This window comes from Fusarium coffeatum, assembly GCF_003316985.1.
Source record: "Fusarium coffeatum strain FIESC_28 chromosome Unknown BRIP53273_contig_118, whole genome shotgun sequence".
NCBI lineage: Eukaryota > Fungi > Ascomycota > Sordariomycetes > Hypocreales > Nectriaceae > Fusarium > Fusarium coffeatum.
Window position 1 is genome coordinate 1 of NW_022157911.1, and position 19,147 is coordinate 19,147.

General features: G+C 50.0%; 5 protein-coding genes across 5 annotated transcripts; 3 read left to right on the top strand and 2 right to left on the bottom strand.

The window, feature by feature from the left end:
- Window positions 1-630: 630 nt before the first annotated feature.
- Window positions 631-3,303, bottom strand: FIESC28_05485 (uncharacterized protein; the record flags this gene model as incomplete). The annotated part of the gene is made up of 4 exons (XM_031159630.1): window positions 631-882; window positions 941-2,521; window positions 2,569-3,148; window positions 3,209-3,303. The coding sequence occupies 4 exons, from the start codon at window positions 3,301-3,303 to the stop codon at window positions 631-633; spliced, it is 2,508 nt and encodes an 835-aa protein (XP_031016272.1).
- Window positions 3,304-4,517: 1,214 nt separating this feature from the next.
- On the top strand, window positions 4,518-7,653 carry FIESC28_05486 (uncharacterized protein; the record flags this gene model as incomplete). Its single annotated transcript, XM_031159631.1, has 2 exons — window positions 4,518-7,273; window positions 7,323-7,653. 2 exons carry the CDS (start codon window positions 4,518-4,520, stop codon window positions 7,651-7,653), a joined length of 3,087 nt encoding a protein of 1,028 aa, XP_031016273.1.
- Window positions 7,654-8,865: 1,212 nt separating this feature from the next.
- FIESC28_05487 (uncharacterized protein) lies at window positions 8,866-9,796 on the top strand (the record flags this gene model as incomplete). The annotated part of the gene is made up of 3 exons (XM_031159632.1): window positions 8,866-8,967; window positions 9,026-9,483; window positions 9,544-9,796. 3 exons carry the CDS (start codon window positions 8,866-8,868, stop codon window positions 9,794-9,796), a joined length of 813 nt encoding a protein of 270 aa, XP_031016274.1.
- A 294-nt stretch (window positions 9,797-10,090) lies between these two features.
- FIESC28_05488 (uncharacterized protein) lies at window positions 10,091-13,793 on the bottom strand (the record flags this gene model as incomplete). Its single annotated transcript, XM_031159633.1, has 3 exons — window positions 10,091-10,572; window positions 10,625-11,313; window positions 11,365-13,793. 3 exons carry the CDS (start codon window positions 13,791-13,793, stop codon window positions 10,091-10,093), a joined length of 3,600 nt encoding a protein of 1,199 aa, XP_031016275.1.
- A 1,841-nt stretch (window positions 13,794-15,634) lies between these two features.
- On the top strand, window positions 15,635-19,011 carry FIESC28_05489 (uncharacterized protein; the record flags this gene model as incomplete). Its single annotated transcript, XM_031159634.1, has 2 exons — window positions 15,635-16,409; window positions 16,463-19,011. The coding sequence occupies 2 exons, from the start codon at window positions 15,635-15,637 to the stop codon at window positions 19,009-19,011; spliced, it is 3,324 nt and encodes a 1,107-aa protein (XP_031016276.1).
- Window positions 19,012-19,147: the final 136 nt, after the last annotated feature.

Here is a 19,147-nt window from a genome sequence, read left to right on the forward strand (position 1 = left end):
TACCTACTAGGTACCTACCTACCTTACCTAGGTACAAGAAGCAAGTGACGATGCATGCTTGCAACATCGCGACGAAAAACTTTGACAGTGTATTAGTGATCCATTGCCGATAGCATCCGATACCAATTTTCACATTGAAAGACGATCGAGGTACGTTGAAGTATCAGTCCTACCTAGGTATCTCAAAGCCATTGCTGTCGCAGCTCGAAAACTTGACACCAACTAAGCTACCAACGAACATTAACCAAAGCAAGCCACAGGGCCAGATCTGCAGATCTAAACTTGTTTTCCCCCATCTCACCAACGATGACTACGTATAGATTAGATAGGCGAAAGAAGAAGAAAAATGCCAATCAGCATTTTACTAGAGTCTGAACGGTGTACACAGATGAGTAACTTCGAAATATAACCAATTGTTCATTGCATCGTATCTTTCATATAAACAATTACTCTAAATGTTTGCTTATCTCAACTTCCTTCCCAACGCCAGGATATCATCAGGTCATTTTTCATGCCTTCCCTAGATTTCTCTTCCGAATGAGGTCTGCAGATGTCTCATGACTCGTCAAAGGAAGCAACGACACTGCACTCTAATGTACAGACACGAGCGAGTATGTCAATTCACTCTTGCTATTCGCCCTCGGTAATCTCTGCTGTCCAATCCCTACGGATCTCCAGCTCCGACAAGCCAGGCGTGTTTTCAATCACGAGGCCTTTCTCGTTGGCTAGATGAAGAAGACAAATGAAACAGAATGATGTTGAAATATCATCCATAACCGGCTTGGGATACACAGTTTGCAAGTTGTTCATGACTTCTGTGAATTTAAGCGGTTCATCTTCCTGTTTGAGGTTGTCAGGCGATGCTGCAGCTTCGGGTTGTTTCTGGAATCGCGTGTTAGCCTTTTGTTTATCAGTGGCATCGAACTTATATGTCACTTACCCCGAGAATATCATTGTCCATGCCCTTCCACAGTTCTTCCTTAAGTCTTCGTACATCTACCTTCTTGGCCACTCTGGCGTACTGCACATACTCCGGTCGTACACGCCTGGTCTGGGTAACCAAAGTCGTTCCGAAGGCTCCAGTATTCGTGACTGTCTCGCCATTGAGAAGATCTGTAAGACCACCGCCTTCTGTCAGCCCGCCTTGGCCGTCGACACCCGGGGAGAAATGCTCCCGTGCATCAGCAAACTCCAGGTCGTCATCGTCATCCAAGTCGCCGCCACCAGGGAAGGGCATGCCATCGTCTTGGAAGAAGTTGGCATCGTAGTCACCCTCAGGCAGTGCAGTCTCATCAGTGTTCTGCGGCGCCTTCTGCTTTGCCCAGAACGCTTCGTCCATTTCTCCCTCAGGTTGGTTATCTGTACCAATATTGCCGAAGCCACCTCCTGCCCTAGAGTTGAATCCTGTGCGTCGTTTGCTCATTCGTGCCTTTGGCTTGAGGAAAAGGTTCAGCAAAGATTTGGAGTTGAAATGCTTGTCATCGGGGAGAAGATTGCGTGACTTTGACTTCCAATCCTTTTTGGGCATGCTGATGGCCGTGTTGTTTGTAGCCTGCGTGTAGATGAGATCTGATGTGTGCGAATCAAGAGGAGCGTTGAAGTCGATTTCGAATGGCTCTTTTTCTTTGCGTTTTTTTGTTTCCGTTGTAGGCTTGTTGACATCCTTGATTTTTCTGATTCTCCAGTGCTCTGCGCTTGTCCAATTCTTCTGCAAGGCCTGGTCGAAAAAGCCGAGAATATCTTCGTGCATTTTATCTGCTTGTTGAGCGCTGCTCATGGAAACAACGTACTCCCCGTTGCCATCAATTTCGTCTCCATCACCACCCTCCTCGCCAAAGCCAGCATCGTATACTCGCATCTGTGGCTCAAGAGCGGCTTCTCGGGCCCAAGCCTCGCCACCTTCACCAAAAGCAACGTCTTCGACAGCATCAAAAGTTCCGAGGCCAAGGTCGTCATCATCGAATCCTGCCGGTGCATCGCCATCGATAACAAGACCAGAAATATCACCCAATGCCCCCGGTGTCTTCTCCTTGTCTTGGTCTTGCCTCCAGTCCTCGGGCGCCTTCAAGAAAGGAATATCCATGGAACCGGAAGGGTCACCGAGGTCAAACATTTTCAGAGATGGGCAGACGTCGAGCTCATCAAGTCGATACAAGTCGGGAATGAACTTGGCACCAAGAGCACCCAGGTCAATTTCAACATCATCAGCTTCCTCCTCTTCTTCCAGCTGGTCGTCTTCTGCGTCCTCTTCCTCGACATCGTCCTCTTCTTCTTCGCCCTCTTCATCAGTCTTTTTCTTCCCAAGAGTGGTGGCGTCACCAGTGTCGTCGCTGCTGTCGAATACAATACGTCCTTGTGAATCAATCATAAGGTGGTTCAGAAGGAGTCCCTTGGCGCCACCCTCATCGAAATCGGCAGAAGCTTTCTTGAACAGAGGGTCAACAGCGAATTCTAACTCGAACTTTTTCAATTGAAGTGAATTGAACGAAGGTGCAAGCGTCGCTTCTGACGAACGCTGGGTCTTGAAAACATTAGCTTGAACTTTTTGAAGAATGTTACAGTACATACCTTCTTTTTGGGTTTCTTCTTAACATTTCCATCCTCATCTAACTCTTCTTCGTCGCTCTCGTCGGCATCTTCACCGTCCTTGTCCTTCTTCTTGGCATTGTTGCTATCGGCAAGTCCACTCAGAAGCTTGCCTGTCTCGGTTGCGACACTGTCGACTCGGTTGGTATAGATCTTGACGCACCCATCTAGGGTACAGCTAGCCTTCTGAAAATTGACACCGTCGCCCTCCTTGAGGAGTGACATGTCGTGAAAATAGTCGATCAGGGCGAAGTTCCATGAGTTGGTTGCATTGATCTTATTATCGGTGGCCATCTTCATCCATTCCTCGAAGTTGGCTAGAAGAGGGACTCGCTTCATAGGCGTGACTGCAGAGCCGCCAACCACAAATCCTTCGTCATCTTCGATGTTGCTGGCGCGGCCAGCGCGGGGAGTTTGCGGGTCGTTTTCCATGTCTTCGAGGCGGACGCTGCCCTTACGAGGGGTTGCGGCTTTCTTGATTTCGTTGAATTGTCTCTCGTGAAGAGCCCTCCTAGAGCTCATACGTTGACCTTTTTCTGACACATCGTCGTTGAGTGGGATTCTGGGTAGCTGCATTAGCACTTCATGTTGGTAACCGGTCGTTCGGCTTGCTGGTACTCACTTAATCGGTGAGTGCGTAATGTATGAAGATGCTGTACCGGAGCCTGTGTTTGCCCTAACACTCCCCGATCGGGGAACCTGAGCAACGCGAGGCATTTTGGATATGGTTTGTGTGGGCTGTTAAGTTAAAGAGGGCGGAGTTGGACGAGGCCTGTCGCGTCGTCGTCGTCGTCGTGTTGCGGGACCCCCCTTGCCAAAGTAAACAAAATAAATGCGAATTGTTAGGCCGGTACGGACTGACGGTACAAGCGGGCACTTAGGTTGTGGGGTACCTAGAGTTCCAGCCATGTTTTGACACCTGAGGCTTCAATCTCCTGTGGCTTGGGTAATAATGGCAGCAACCTGCAAATACCGAACTAGGCTAAATACGGAGACTTACTTACTAGCCTACCTATCTCTAACAACATTCTGGTGGTGGTCTTGACGTTAATAAGCGGAAAGTGCCTTCCGTCTTAAACGGAGGATAGCAGATGAAAACACGGAAGCTGCCAAGGCATTAAGAGCTAATCACCCCTGTTTATGCAGTATGTAAGTACGAAACCCCTCGTGGCGGCATCTAAGGCAGGCACGTTGGAAACGAGAAACAAGCTAGAAACAGAACGTTGCACAGCTAGGCAGCTTATACGGCTCAGGATAGGCCATCGGTCCCTGCACGAGAGTAGCAGGTGATTAACGGACAACGGGGAAGGAAACAAGCTTAGCACTTAGGTCAGTCTAGAGTGTCACTGCCAACACTGAGCTGGATCAGATGCGTTTTGTATGCTCATGCCCATCTCTTGATGCGAGCCACACTCACACATAGAGTGTGGCAAGTACTGTACCGATCTGTATTGGACAGCAGGCGGCCTCCCTTCGCCTTAAGTTCTCTTCCTCACCATCACCTAGAGCTTGCGACAAAAATAGACGCTAAAAAGTCTTGAAACCAGATTCTGGTTCACTTCAGAGAGACCCGGATATGGTATCTGCCTAGATTCTCGATCTACCTCGGGTAATCGCGAAGGAATCCGACCCGGCGCCGTGGACGTGGACGTGGACGTGGGCATGACTATGGGCATGGCTTGGGATGAATATACATATGTAGGTAACGTCACGTCACCCGCAACGACAAACCGAGGTTTCTCTTATCTAGCACCAAAACCAGCTCCAAGTTTATTAAATCTCCCCTCGCTTTTCTCATCCCCCCCACCGAACCCATTTATCATAACATATCCTCATATATCCGTATTGTATTACTCATCGCTTCTTGCATCCAAGCGACGACAATGGCATGCACAGCAACCGCTTCATGACATGAAGATACCAACAGCAGAATGATAAATATCACCCCTCGCGGGCTTGTCCGCCCCAACCACGACATCATTGAACGTCGCGATACAGCTTCTAAACGATTCATTCGCGGTAGTCGACTCAAGTCTCGCCCTTTCTACACCACGCTCTTCCTTCTATCTGTCTTGACCGCATATTCCTTTTTGTCGCATACGACCTTCGCGCAGTCTGTCTCCAAGCACGCGATCGATTCTCATCAACTTTTCAAACGAAGCTCCTCCACCGAACCCCCCCAATGCAGCCAAGTCCACGACGCTCAAGATAAATGCGCTTTTGTACGCAAGTACTGTACCGACGACGACGCCGGGCTTGTACCTTATACCGAGCTCTACTATTGCACTTTTGGCAGTGTACGCCCTATCGCGTTCAGCATCCTTGTCGTGTGGCTTGGCCTCCTCTTCACGACTATTGGAATCGCTGCAAGTGACTTCTTCAGCGTCAACTTGGGTACGATCGCGACAGTTCTTGGTCTCAGTGAGAGCTTAGCAGGCGTCACATTCCTAGCATTCGGCAATGGATCACCCGATGTATTCAGCACTTTCGCTGCCATGGGCTCTAACAGTGCCAGCATGGCCGTTGGTGAGCTGATAGGAGCTGCAAGCTTTATTACTGGTGTCGTTGCTGGCTCCATGGCTCTTGTGAGAGAGTTTCGTGTTGATCGAAAAACATACACTCGTGATATTTGCTTCTTCATTTTCGCCGTCATTTTCACCATGATCTTCCTAGCTGATGGTCATTTGCACCTCTGGGAATGCTGGGCTATGATCGGCTACTATGCATTGTATGTTGTTACTGTTGTAACGTGGCATTGGTACTCAATGAGGCACAAAGCCAGGCAACGTCGAGAAGGAGAGGCGCGCAGCCATGTCTATACAGCTTTGGTTCAATCCGGAGACGAGTTGGCTGGTGAGCCATACCGAGATGATGTAGATGACGCTGGCTCGGCCAGTAGGACTGCTTATTCTACTCCTCCTGATATCTCACTTCTTGAAGCAGGACCCAGGATCGAGGTGGAGGGCACACTGCAGGCAGAGGACAGCGACACATCAAGTGAAGATCATGATCGCATGGTTGCGGCCGAGGTTGCCAGCAGTATGCGAGTATTGCGAGGCCGTGGAACTAGGAGAAATACCATGACCCCTATTCGACCCAGTCTTGTTGGCGCACTTGAATTCCGATCGGCTCTGGCACAGCTGCAACGCGAAGGTAACTTACAATTGTCGACCATCCCGGGCAGAAGTTACTCGGATCACCACGTCCATAGGCGACGCCAAACCACGACAACAATTCTGGGTTCGGCTCGCTCAGACGATCAGCTGGCTTCAAGCCATGACGGACACTCGTCCAGAAGGAACAGAGCCCTATCTTCAGGAGATCAGCCCGTGGGAACGGCCGCTCACCCGGATTGGAGTATCCCCGGTCACGACAGAAGTGAAAGGAATCTATCTATTCCAGGTTCTCCAGCCAGTGGAACAAGAGCGTCAAGCCCGAACCCCTCACACACTGTCGGGGGGAACCTGGCCGCGCCTCTTGTCGGTCCTAGTGGAACTACCTACGATGCTCCCACTGAGGACACGAGACGGCATATGCTGACTCCTGAACTTCACCTGCAAATTCCTAGTCGCCGCAGCTCTTGTAGCGACCGATCTTCGCCAAGCACACCTTTCCCGATGTATACTGACTCGCCGGCCCTGCTCACACCCAACTATCACAATGACCCAATCGAGTTTGTGTCACCAGGAGGAGTGTCGCCCAGTACCGTACCGCTGGGCTCAACCAGTCGTGAGACGCCATTTGCTGACTTGCAATTCACAATCGATGTGCCATCGCGTCCCGTCAGGTGGTGGCCATATGCTGTGTTGCCACCTCCTCACATTCTTTTAGCAACCTTGTTTCCTACATTGCAAGGTTGGAAGGAGAAAACAGCGTGGGACAAGTTTGTTAGTGCCATATCTGTTCCGAGCATTTTCCTCCTAGTAGTCACTCTGCCTGTGGTAGATTCGGAGACAACAGATGGCGAATCGTCCATCCTCGAAACGATTGTCGACCCCTATGATCATCACAGCCCTGGGCATCTGGCTCCACCGATATCAGTCGAGCATTCGTCGATCGAGCCGGAAGGGGAGACCGAATGGCAACGCTATCGCAGACACACTCTTGTGAGCCGTGGAAACAGTCATACAGGGTCTGGTGCGCCGCCCTCGTCAGCACATGCACCGGGAGAGGAACATCACGGCGCCCCCCAACTGTCGCTGGGGCCGCCAGCGATCGTCACCAAGCCTGCTTCAGATTTCCTTTCTTCGAGTAGTGCCAAGAATGACTGCACAGGCTGGAACCGATGGCTCGTGGCACTGCAGCTCTTTACCGGTCCTCAATTTGCCGTTTTGATTCTCTGGGCCAACACTCTGGAAGATTGGGAGAATCCCCGTAAGACTCTGATTCGGATGTTTCTCTATACTCTCCTTGGATCATTGATTCTCCTCGGGATTTTGATTGTCTTCACGTCGCAAGACCGGGCCCCACGATATCATTATATGCTGTGTTTCATGGGATTCTTCATTAGTATTGCTTGGATCTCGACCATCGCAGGCGAAGTTGTTGGGGTTCTCAAAACTGTTGGCGTTATTCTGAATATTTCGGAAGCGCTGTTAGGTCTCACGATTTTCGCTGCCGGCAATAGCGTGGGAGACTTGATTGCCGATATTACGGTGGCTCGACTGGGCTACCCCGTCATGGCTTTGTGAGTATCGCTGTATATTTTTGGAGGAGAATACTGACAATATGCTTAGGTCTGCTTGTTTTGGCGGCCCAATGTTGAACATCCTGCTCGGCATTGGTATTGGGGGTGCCATGATGATGATCAAGAAAGCAAACAAGAAGCACCACAAAAACCCTTCTAGCCCCATCAAATACAAGCCATATCGCATTCAAGTCAATGGAACGCTGTTGATATCAGCCATAACCTTGCTTGTGACTTTGATAGGGCTGTTGATTGTTGTACCTTGGAACAAATGGATCCTGAGTCGCAAGATTGGATGGGGACTGATTATACTGTGGGCAGTGAGCACAGTCGTAAACGTTGTTGTCGAGGTCACTGGAGTTTGGGGTCAAATGGCATAAAGACGACTGTGGGACTACGGGTATTGGATTGGATTGGATGCTTGAACAATTGAGCTAGAATACATGACGGCACTACTCCAGCTTTCAGTTGCACTTATGCAAAACTGCCACGTATATAAATAGCAGGAATACTAAAGCGAGTAGTTTAAGCCTTCTGAATAATTAACGCCAAAGAGAGACTCATCGCCCTCTTTAGTTCGATGTTCTCTATGACCCAGATTCCTAATCCTAGGTGATATCCACTCACCGAGCTCACCTGGATTGACCCCGCCATACAGTGAACTACTGTACCTCCCTACCTAGGTAGGTACTTAGGTATCCGCAGGGTGTCAGAAGAATTGACCGTCATAAACATGAGGGACGAAATAGTTTAGTCATTTTATGCCGATCTAAATCAGTATCTAGGCTACTTTATTTTAGTAGCCTAAACCTTAGAGGACATTTCTTCTGTTACCCACCTAGGGTATCCATTGGATTTGGCGGTCAGACTCGGCGGACGGTTCCTAGACAAGGGGCCCACTAGTAAACCTTTGAAGTGAGGCGCCACTGTAGATTTCGCTTGTGAAGATCTGATCTTGTGATAGGTACTAAGATACCAAGTCTGAAATTTGGTGTTCAATATGATATGTGAAGATAATTGCACTTGCTCATTTGTTGAGATTGCCGTAGTGATGATCCGAACTGACATTGTGATACGACCTTTATAAGCTTCCTTCCATCCACGCTCAAGGACCTCATCGTCCTAAGACATTTGTTGACAGATGTACCCTAGAATCTTTAGCGGTATAAACGTGGTCCAAGTATAGGTAGGTAGTAGGTAGGTGGTCGCAATGAAACAGAACATGACAGATTGGCATGTTTGTTATGAATTAACTTGAACAAGTTAGAGTCGATGAGCGTAACTCGTCTCTCCATAGAGAAATATTATCAATTCAGCCAGGCGGATATGGATGTTATTCTAAGTAATGAAGTTAAAATCCGAAAGGTACTATCTACCCTTTCTCAAGTTCTTAGTAACTGCCCGTGCTGTACCTGAGTGCCCCGCATCTATAAGTTACCGGCCATGCATCTTGAGGTCCTGCCCCACCCCCTCCTGTTGGTCTTGGTCCCCTCCTCAACACCAGCAACTCTCCTAGCTACTTTATATTATCGTGGCCCCAGTTCCTCTTCCTCTTCCTCTCTCAACAACCATCTTATACCGCAACCTTCACAATGTCTCTCGCGCCCCCTTCATACTCGCCTCTTCAGGATCGTCCTCTCAAGGACACCATCTGCCTCTTTGACGTTGATGGCACTCTCACCCCCGCGCGTCTGGTACGCTGAAGCTTACTCGTCCCCTGACATTCTTACGAACCGCTAACAATTCTTCAAGGACGCCTCCCCCGAGATTCTTTCCATCCTACAGAAGCTCCGATCAAAGTGTGCTGTCGGTTTTGTTGGCGGCTCCGACTTCGCCAAGCAGCAGGAGCAGCTGGGCAAGCCCGCTGGCCAGCCTGTCACCGCCCTCTTCGACTTCTGCTTCTCCGAGAACGGTCTCACTGCTTTCAAGCTCGGTGAGCCCCTCGACTCAAACTCCTTCATCAAGTTCATCGGAGAGGAGCAGTACAAGGAACTTGCCAACTTCGTTCTCCACTACATCGCTGATCTCGACATTCCTGTCAAGCGCGGTACTTTTATCGAGTTCCGCAATGGCATGATCAACATCAGCCCCGTCGGCCGTAACGCCAGCACACAGGAACGAAACGACTTTGAGAAGTATGACAAGGATGCCAAGGTCCGTGAGAAGTTTGTTGCTGTCCTTAAGGAGCGATTTGGCCATCTCGGCCTCACGTAAGTTACATTACCCCTGTCCACTAAAAGTACCTTTAATGACTGACTACTATCTGATAGCTTCTCCATTGGCGGGCAGATTTCCTTCGATGTGTTCCCCATTGGCTGGGACAAGACCTACTGCCTCAAGCACCTCGAGAACGAGGCTAAGAGGCCCGATGGCATTGCCTACAAGAACATCCACTTCTTTGGTGACAAGACCTTCGAGGGCGGCAACGATTACGAAATCTACACCGACTCCAGAACTATTGGTCATTCCGTTACCGGACCCGAGGACACCATGCGTATCCTCAAGGAGCTCTTTGATCTCTGAGCACATAATCAGGCGTTTGGGGCGACAATCAAAAGCGTATACGCACTTGCAATAGAAACGAGACCAAGAAAGAAGTAATTTTGACCCAAATTTAATCACTCTCGATGTTGGAAATGCGCATTGTTATTGATAAGGCTAAAATTTGTCAAAATAAATCATAATCAAAAAGGTATCTCCGATGTATAGATCTGCATGATATCGTAGAAATGTTATATGTGCAAAAGCAGATAAGGAACAGATGCCGTTGTAGAACTGCCCGTTGGCCGTATGCAAGTTTCATATTTGTTAACTGCTTCATCGACCATATTCCAAATGAGGGATGATAACAGGGCCGTATTTTGTAGGTGCTGTGAACGCGCCGTCGCCTTGCACAACAAAGTCGACAGCCAAGCTGACCTTGGACAAACCCTGCTGTGAGCCATTGAGGCTTGGATTAGGGCTGAAAGGCGTCTGGGGCACAGCCGCGGCGGCGTCTTGGTCATATGAGACGAATGCAACGTAGTTACGGCGACCCATGAGCTTCTTGAGTTCTCGCGCAGCACCGCTGGCATCGGAGTGAAAGATCTCCATCATGTCTTCTTTTGTGTCAGATACTTCGTGAGTCGATTTCTTGCCGTTCTGAGGCACGTATAGTGTCTTCTGATTGTGGAGCATCTTGAGAACATAATTACTCTGGGGCGCCGCCACGATAGGTGATGAGATGATCTGATACATCGTCTTGTGGTCGCCGGGATGCGTCGGGTCGTGAACAAGACCAGCACCTGAGGCATTAACGTCTGTTATGGTGTCAGTTAAGTGACTGTCATGAGCAAAGTCTTTTCAACATACCTCCAGAAAGGAATGTCATTCGGATTCCCTTCTGTTGCGCTATGCCCTGGAGGGTTCGAATCAAATATGTTCTCTCGAGATCCTTGGTATCATGAGTCCACATATCCTTGAGAACTTCCTGAATATCAAGTTCACCGAACTGGTTTAGGACGTTGCCCATAAGACCAGTCTTTCCCACTGCCTTCTTGACTTGTGAGAACCCCTGTGCCACTACATCCTTCCCTCCAACCACACCTGCAACCGAGCTTGTGACTTTGCCCAATATATTGTAAGTGGTATTGACAGCCTTCTTTCCAGCAGCCATGGTGTTAGCGAGACTTTCCACGGTATCCAATCGAGGGTATACAAGCGGCACCGAGACCATCCATATGCAGTGCTGCACACTAGGAGGCAGTGTAGCAACTTTAGGGAAGATTCCTTGATATGTCGGACCTGCCATCACTCGAGCTTGGGTGCGTTCAGATCGGCAATCGGGGCCCACAACTACCACGGCCGGGCCCAAGTACTTGACAAAATGCCAGCCGGTGCCGGTGATGGTAAAGATATCATGGTCAGTGCTGACATTGCGTAGCATCTCGACAGTCGTGTGATGTTGGAACAGAAGGTACATATCAGTCGCGATTCTACCAATGTTCTTGAACATAGGCGAGGACTGCATATAGTCCGGGTATGAACCGTACCCATCAAAGCTGTTGTCTGTCAGTGAATGTTGATATTTTAACATCGTGAAGATTACTCACATGTCATGGTCGTCAATCTGCAGGACGTGGGGGATCTGAGCAAAGGCCTCTCTAAGGAACGGCTGGTCGAAGTGACTCGTGTAGTAATGGAAATAAGCATGCGCAACATCTTCCTCGTGCCGCGCTGTCCACTGAACGTTTTTCTTGTTGTCGCGTCCGCTCATCGCAAGCCACTGCTTGAGGAGTGGAACTTCTTTCCACAAGCGGTCACCATAGATCTGATCTCCCAAACCCAATTGAACGTGGAAACCACCGCAGTCAACGTTCTTCTGAAGAACATCCTTCCACATGAAGCCGACTCCACCAAGCTTGGCACGCTCATTTTGCGAGGTTCCCGCTGCGAAGTCGTTACCAGAGTGTGCAATAAAGCGCCAGCTAGTCTCTTGCCGCCCAGCAACAACGAACTCATATCTGGTACAACCAAGATGCGAAGTGACTGCGTACGTCCAGCGTTCGGTACCAGCTTCCGACATAGGCAGCTCTAGGTCATATTTGTAGAACTTCCACCTCTGGTGTGTAGCAATAGGTCGAGGTTCGGCTTGGCGAGGGTTCGGTGCTAGATCATGGCTCAGATGGATATGAATTGTAGGCGGTTGAGGAGCGTCTGTCACGATCAGGATACTACCAAGCCAGAGACCTTTCTCGATGTCCATGTTGACGTATCGCAGATAAGGGCCGAAGTAGACGCCGTTTGTGGGTTGAATTCTGTACATATCCACACCAGCGCTTGGTGGCGGTCCTGTAAATCCCGCTGCCGTAGGTGTCGCCGAAGCAGCCACGCTCATGATACTCTCGGCATAGCCAGGGGTATGCGGTGGAAACATGGGCGAGGCTATAGACTGCTTGCCGAACATGGGTGAAGCCAAAGGGTTCCCATACGTTGAGGCTGTTGGTGAGAGAGGGGCTGGTTCGTGCGATATGGGATTGGGACCCTTAGGGAACTCCCATTGTGTTGCCTGACTAGCCAAGTGGATATAGTAGTACTGTCCCGAATTCTGGTCCAGGTGAGCAATCCATCCCTCAGGCAAGGGCGGAGGGGAGGCTGGGTTCTGAGTCTCGAAGCTCTGGGCGGGAGCAACAACTTGCTGAGAGCTCTGTCCATTCTGCTCAGGATGAGATTCGTTGGCGAACGCAGGGTGGGGGTCATTAGCAAATGCGGGATGGCCTGGATGTTGCAAAGCGGGAGATGCAAGACCACCCGTTGCAGTCGAGCCCGCTGCAACAACGGTGGTTTTCGTAGGGGGTGTCGATGCCGCCGCCTGCTGATGAGGTTGTGCAGAAGAAGAGCTTGATCCAGCTTGCTGAGGTCTTTGTTTTTCATTGGGATAGGATGAGTTGCCACCGGGATTGAGGCTTGAGTAAGCAGGAGGCGGAGAGTTGGTGTTCATCCGCTGGAAGTCTTGTTCCAACACACTGACTTGCGCTTGGCCTTGTCCTTGTCCCTGTCCCTGTCCTTGTGGTTTTTGCTGTTGTTGTTGCTGCTCGGGCTGGGGAGGGGGGCTGAACGATTGCTGCGTCTGAGCTGGACTTGAAATAGCATTCATACCCTGGTACACGGTAGGTGGACCTGATGGTGCCTGGTCAGGAGTTTCAGTCGGCGTCCAAGGTCGTTGAGGGGGCGGTTGGTTCCCGTATTGCGCAAGTCTTTGTGAAGCAGCAGCGCTAGGTGCGCCCAGGCTGTTGAGTGTAGCGGTGCCAGAGATACCGGATGCTGCATAGCGGGCCTCAATAGCATCGGCCGGTGCTTGTCCAGGCTCCACGATTGGGGTCTCGGGAGGTGGAGGAGAGCCACGGCTAGCACGAGTTGTAGATGTCGAAGCAGTTGAAGCAAAGCGATTTACGCCCTGGTCGGCCATCTTATGTTGCTGGGTAGAGGCGAGATTTGTAGGTACATTACTCGAGGAGCTAGATGCAGCACCTGGTGGCGGGTAGTATGTTTTTTGATAATTATGAGGATTCGCATTAGATGAGCCTGGCCGGTGGTTATCAGCCAAGGGGCGTTGGAATAGGTCGTGATCTCCGTCAGGACTTGTAGGGGAGCTGATGGGCTTTGGGGCAGCTCCTCTCCGTTCTGCGAGACCAGGCTTCTTCCCAGGAGGGCTTGTTTCTAATCTGGGACCAGTATCATTGTAGGCAGAGCCGAATGGCTTCGCGGGAGTGGGTTTGCGGACGTCGTCGTCGTCGGGGAACGGCAATGGTGCCGCAGAGCTGGAGGCGCCAGGAGGCAAAGGAAACGAATGCTTGGAAGCAGGAGAAGTAGACGATGGGGGCGCCGGATATCTGAAGGCGGACGATCTACCGTCCTTGGCGGGTTGAGGGCTCTGCGGCTTGAAGATGCGCAGAGGTTCAACGGTCGGGCTGTCGCAGTCTTCGGGAGCAGGCTTATTGAGGAACATCTCCTCGTCTGGAACGCCACGGCTACGCTCCATTTTGAGTTGTTTTGGCGCTTGCAACAGGCGATAGAGGTGGACGCAAGATATGCGACAATATGCAATGTGGAAGCTGTCCAACGATGGCGGGGTCAAGCGCTTGGACTGGACAAGACAGACGCTGTAAGGCCCTTCAGGACAAAGATGAGTTGAGGTCGGAGTTTCGGGCCTCTTCTTAAGCAAGACGTATAACCAGCTTATGTGAAGAACTGGCTTCGTCTGAGGTCAGGCCTGGGCTATCTTGTCTTGCTGGTTGAGCGGGGTTTTGGGCTGCGGCGGCTGAAGTGACGTGGGCTGGCTTGCACCTTGCCTGTTCCTGAGGGGCTCCAGTAGGTCGCAGAAACGGCCGCGTCAGGAACAAGATGATAAATGGCCTAGAAAGAAACAAGGTCACGAAACGCTATGAGAAAGAGGAAAATATGTAAAAACTCAAGGCAAAAGGAGAGGGGGGAGAGGGGAGTGTAAGGAGGGCCAAGACTGTGCCTACCTAGGTACCTACCTATGTAAGAGGGTCTGGGTCTATCTCCTGCTGAAGCGCCGTGACTTCCGCCTCCCAATCATCACATATCCATACCCATAGGCGACAGCTTGTTTGGTTAGGTACCTACCGACCTAGCAGCGTGGCATTCATGAGACCAAACATCAAGAGTCACTAAAATCGTAATTTGAAACAGTATCTTAAGGAAAACGAAAAGGATTACAGGCTTGACATGAAAGTCGATATTACGAATATACTTGATCCAAGGTATAAACTGGCGTTCGAGATAGGTATTCTGTTATCATGGCTCCCATTCCATACCACAGCAGCTTTCATGCTTCCATTCAGGAGAGACCATTTAACCGCTGAGCTCGACCAAAACGAATGAAATTATTAAATCGCTTCAGGGGCATCGAGATTCGTCACTCTACCTCGATAATGGATCGAAATAAAGAAAGACCTGGACCTGAACCTGTACTTAGGGACACCGATACGACATATAGACTCTGATTGGCTCTTTTGCAAGACCTGTAAGCGCCCATGAGCTTGAGCTAAAGCTTGGAAGCCATCAAAAACGGGCCTCGGGAGGTCCCTTTCAGGGTTGGGAGCCACTGAACAACGGGGAGAGTGGGGCTTTCGGGATAAAATCATGGATCATGAGAGCTCCAGATCTCATCATGGGTAGCACCATAGCCTCGATGCAAGCGCCCATCACTGAAGCCAAGACATAGATGCCACCACTAAAAAGCTTTATCTTCAGGAGATATAGCATGGAATTCTGTGACAGCAAGTAAACAGAATTCACTAATAAATCAATGCCCCCTGTCCTGTTGGCTTTGGTAGCCGAGATGGATACGCAGTACGTATGTGGTAGATGGGCGATACGATCAATCATACCTACCTACCTATACAGTACCTGGTAGGGATTGGAGAGGTAGTTTGACTGACAATAGATTATCCATAGGTGCAAAGGTATAGTAGCTTTTCAAAAGCCATTTCCAGTGTCACGATAGCAACACTATCGAGGACCTATCGGTGAGCTTTCATCTTTAAACCATCCATGAACATGCTTCTTACATGACTTCATCCCTAAGCCATTATTGCATCGAAACTTAGAGCAAGTACAGTATCATCGTATAACAAGGTTGTCAGAATCTCAAATTCAATGACGGCAGTAGGTACACCTAGGGACCAAATTTAAGTGGGTCTGTCTATCAGCCACTCAACGCGTCTACGTCAACCAAGACGCGTTTCTCCAACGTCACCACCTCTAATTTCAATGGCCCCAAACTAAGGATTATCAAGAGTGAGTATTCTTGGCTACTGAGATCTCCATCAACATTCGTTGGGCCCAACTCGCACTATGGCTCCCACTCCAAAATCAACCGAGAAGAAGAAGCAGCAATCTCTTACATCCTTCTTCGCACCAAAGACAGTCAACGGGCTAGCCGCAATCTTCGAAAAGCAGAGCCGCGCACAAGCAGCCAAATCACAATCACCCAGCAACGATGCCGAGTCGCCATCTCGAAAACGAGCAATAGAAGACACAGAAAAGGAAAACGAGGAGCCAGAAAAGGCATTGAAGAAAGTCAGAGCCGAAAACGCTGCTAAGGACTCGGAAACCAGCACTTTCTTCTCTAAATCAAAAGCCGACGAACAAGGAAACGTGGGAGCACGTACGGAACGATATCGATATGCCGGATCGAGCGTACAGAATACCCAGGATGGCGACGTGAATGCTACATCGACCCAAAACGATAATGAGGATGCAGAAGAGAGGCGACTGAACCAAGAACTACACCGGAAATTTGTCAAGAAACTCGGCCACCCAGACGCACTAGCATGGCGTCGCAATATTCAGGAAGCAGCGCCGGTGGGTGAAGAAGAAGATGCTGATGCTGATGCCGATGGAGCTGAAGAGGAGGCGCCAGCGCCAGCAAAGACAAAGAAGAAGGGATCCAAAACAGGCAAACTTACCCCCATGGAGCTTCAGTTCCTTGAGATCAAAAGAAAGCACATGGACACTGTTCTCATTGTCGAAGTTGGCTACAAGTTTCGGTTCTTCGGTGAAGATGCACGCATTGCAGCCAAAGAATTGAGCATCGTCTGCATTCCCGGTAAAATGCGTTATGATGAGCGTAAGTCTTGTTGATCTAAAATATAGACAGAATGGGTTTCTAACCTTGCGCAGACCCTTCGGAAGCGCATATCGATCGCTTTGCTTCGGCAAGTATTCCAGTTCATCGTCTTCCTGTGCATGCAAAGCGTCTAGTAGCTGCTGGACACAAGGTTGGTGTCGTTCGTCAGATTGAGACCGCCGCACTGAAGAAGGCTGGTGATAATCGCAATACGCCCTTCGTCCGCAAACTTACCAACTTATACACCAAAGGGACATACATCGATGAGAACGGCGAACTAGATCAAAGCGGTGGCTCTGGAGCGCCTTCTGGCGGTTACTTGTTGTGCATCACAGAGTCAAAAGCTAAGGGGTCGGGTACTGATGAGAAGGTCGATGTTGGCATAATTGCTGTGCAACCTGCCACCGGAGACATCATATACGATCATTTTGAGGACGGATTTATGCGGAGCGAGATCGAGACTCGGCTATTACACATTTCCCCTTGCGAATTCTTGATCGTGGGGGATCTGACCAAGGGCACCGACAAACTTGTGCAACATCTATCAGGCAGCAGTACCAATGTCTTCGGCGACCGGAGTCGAGTCGAGCGCATACCCAAGGGTAAGACCATGGCAGCCGAAGCTTACTCTCATGTCACTCAATTCTATGCCGACAAGCTCAAAGATAATGTACAAGACGAGACTGCTGCCGCTCTTCTCGACAAGGTCTTGAAGCTGCCTGAGCCTGTTACTATCTGTCTCTCGGCCATGATCAATCACCTCCAAGAGTACGGCCTTGAACACATTTTTGACCTGACCAAATATTTCCAGAGCTTTAGCACCAGGTCACATATGCTCATCAATGGTACTACACTCGAGAGTCTCGAAGTCTACCGGAACTCTACGGACCATGCCGAAAAAGGCAGTCTGTTCTGGGCTCTCGACAAAACTCTCACTCGTCCAGGCCACCGCCTGCTTCGCAAATGGGTAGGACGTCCATTACTTGACCAGGAACTTCTTGAGGCTCGTCTCAACGCTGTTGAAGAGCTTCTCGACAAGCAATCAACTACTCCCGTGTCCCAACTTGAGTCTCTTTTGGCAAACACCAGGACCGACCTTGAACGCAGTTTGATTCGCATTTATTATGGCAAATGCACTCGCCCTGAACTCCTCTCTGTTCTACAAGCTTTACAAAGGGTGGCGAGCTATTACTCGGCGGTCAAAGGCCCATCCGATGTCCCCTTCAAGTCCCCTCTTCTCGGCGACGCTATCTGTGCCCTGCCACAAATCCTTGACACTGTCGTATCCTACCTCGAGCGCATCAACCTAGTCGCTGCACGCAAGGATGACAAGTACGGCTTCTTTCGCGATGAGTTTCAGACGGAGGATATGCAAGACCATCAGCTAGGTATTGCTCACGTTGAACACGAACTAGATGGCCATCGCACTGTTGCCGCCGAGAAGATCAAGAAGAAGACAGTTGACTACGTTACGGTTGCTGGCATTGAATATCTCATCGAGGTTCCTAATGCCGACATCAAACATGTTCCTGCTTCGTGGGCCAAGATCTCTGGTACAAAGAAGGTCTCGCGTTTCCATACCCCTGAAGTTCTCCGTTTCATTACCGAACGCGACCAGCATCGCGAGGCTCTGGCTGCAGCATGTGATAAAGCTTTCAAAGATCTGCTCGCTTCCATCGCATCAGACTATCAACCCCTTCGCGATGCAGTATCCGCTCTCGCAACACTCGACTGCATCCTTTCTCTCTCCAAGGTTGCTGCCCAACCAGGCTATTCTCGGCCATCTTTCCTGCCATCCTCCACCGACCCAACTATTTCTATCACGAATGGCCGCCATGCTATCGCAGAGCATACTCTTGAAGGGGGCTATATTCCCTTTTCCACCACCCTCGCCCACCCCTCACCTCTTGCACACCTTATTACCGGCCCCAACATGGGCGGTAAATCCTCTTTCGTCCGCGCTCTCGCACTCATCGTTCTTCTTTCACAAGTCGGTTCATATGTTCCGGCAGACTCTTTGTCCCTGACCCTTTGCGACGCTATTCACACACGGACGGGCGCTCGCGATAATCTTTTTGCTGGAGAATCTACATTCATGGTTGAGGTCTCTGAGACAGCGCGTATCCTACGCTCTGCTGGACCCCGAAGTCTTGTCATCCTCGATGAGTTGGGTCGTGGCACTAGCACTCACGACGGCGCCGCGATTGCCCAAGCCGTGCTACAGCATGTTGTTACTGAGACACGGTGCCTAACGCTTTTCATTACACATTATCAAAACCTAGCGCGGGTCGCTGAAGGTCTCGATGGCGTCAAGAATGTTCATATGAAATTCAAAGCAGAAAAGGGTGAGGACGGCGAGGAAGAGGTCACGTTCTTGTATGAAGTCGGCGAAGGCGTTGCTCATCGCTCATACGGCCTGAATGTCGCAAGACTCGCACGCATTCCAAAGAAAGTCATTGACGTTGCTGCTCTGAAGTCGAGTCAAATTGAGCAAGAGATGAAGATGCGGCGCTTAAAAGGTGTCTGTCGTGCCCTGTCAGAAGTAATGGACAATGGATCCGACCATCTCGATCAACTGGTATCAAGTATCGAGCAACTATGATGTACCTTATACTACCATTGTAATATTCACTATTGAGGGGGCAGTAGGAAAGCTGAACTAATCTTGAAATGAGTAACTTCTCATAAAATGCTAAAATGTCTTTGCGTTCACATCCCATAACACCAATGTCAAATGA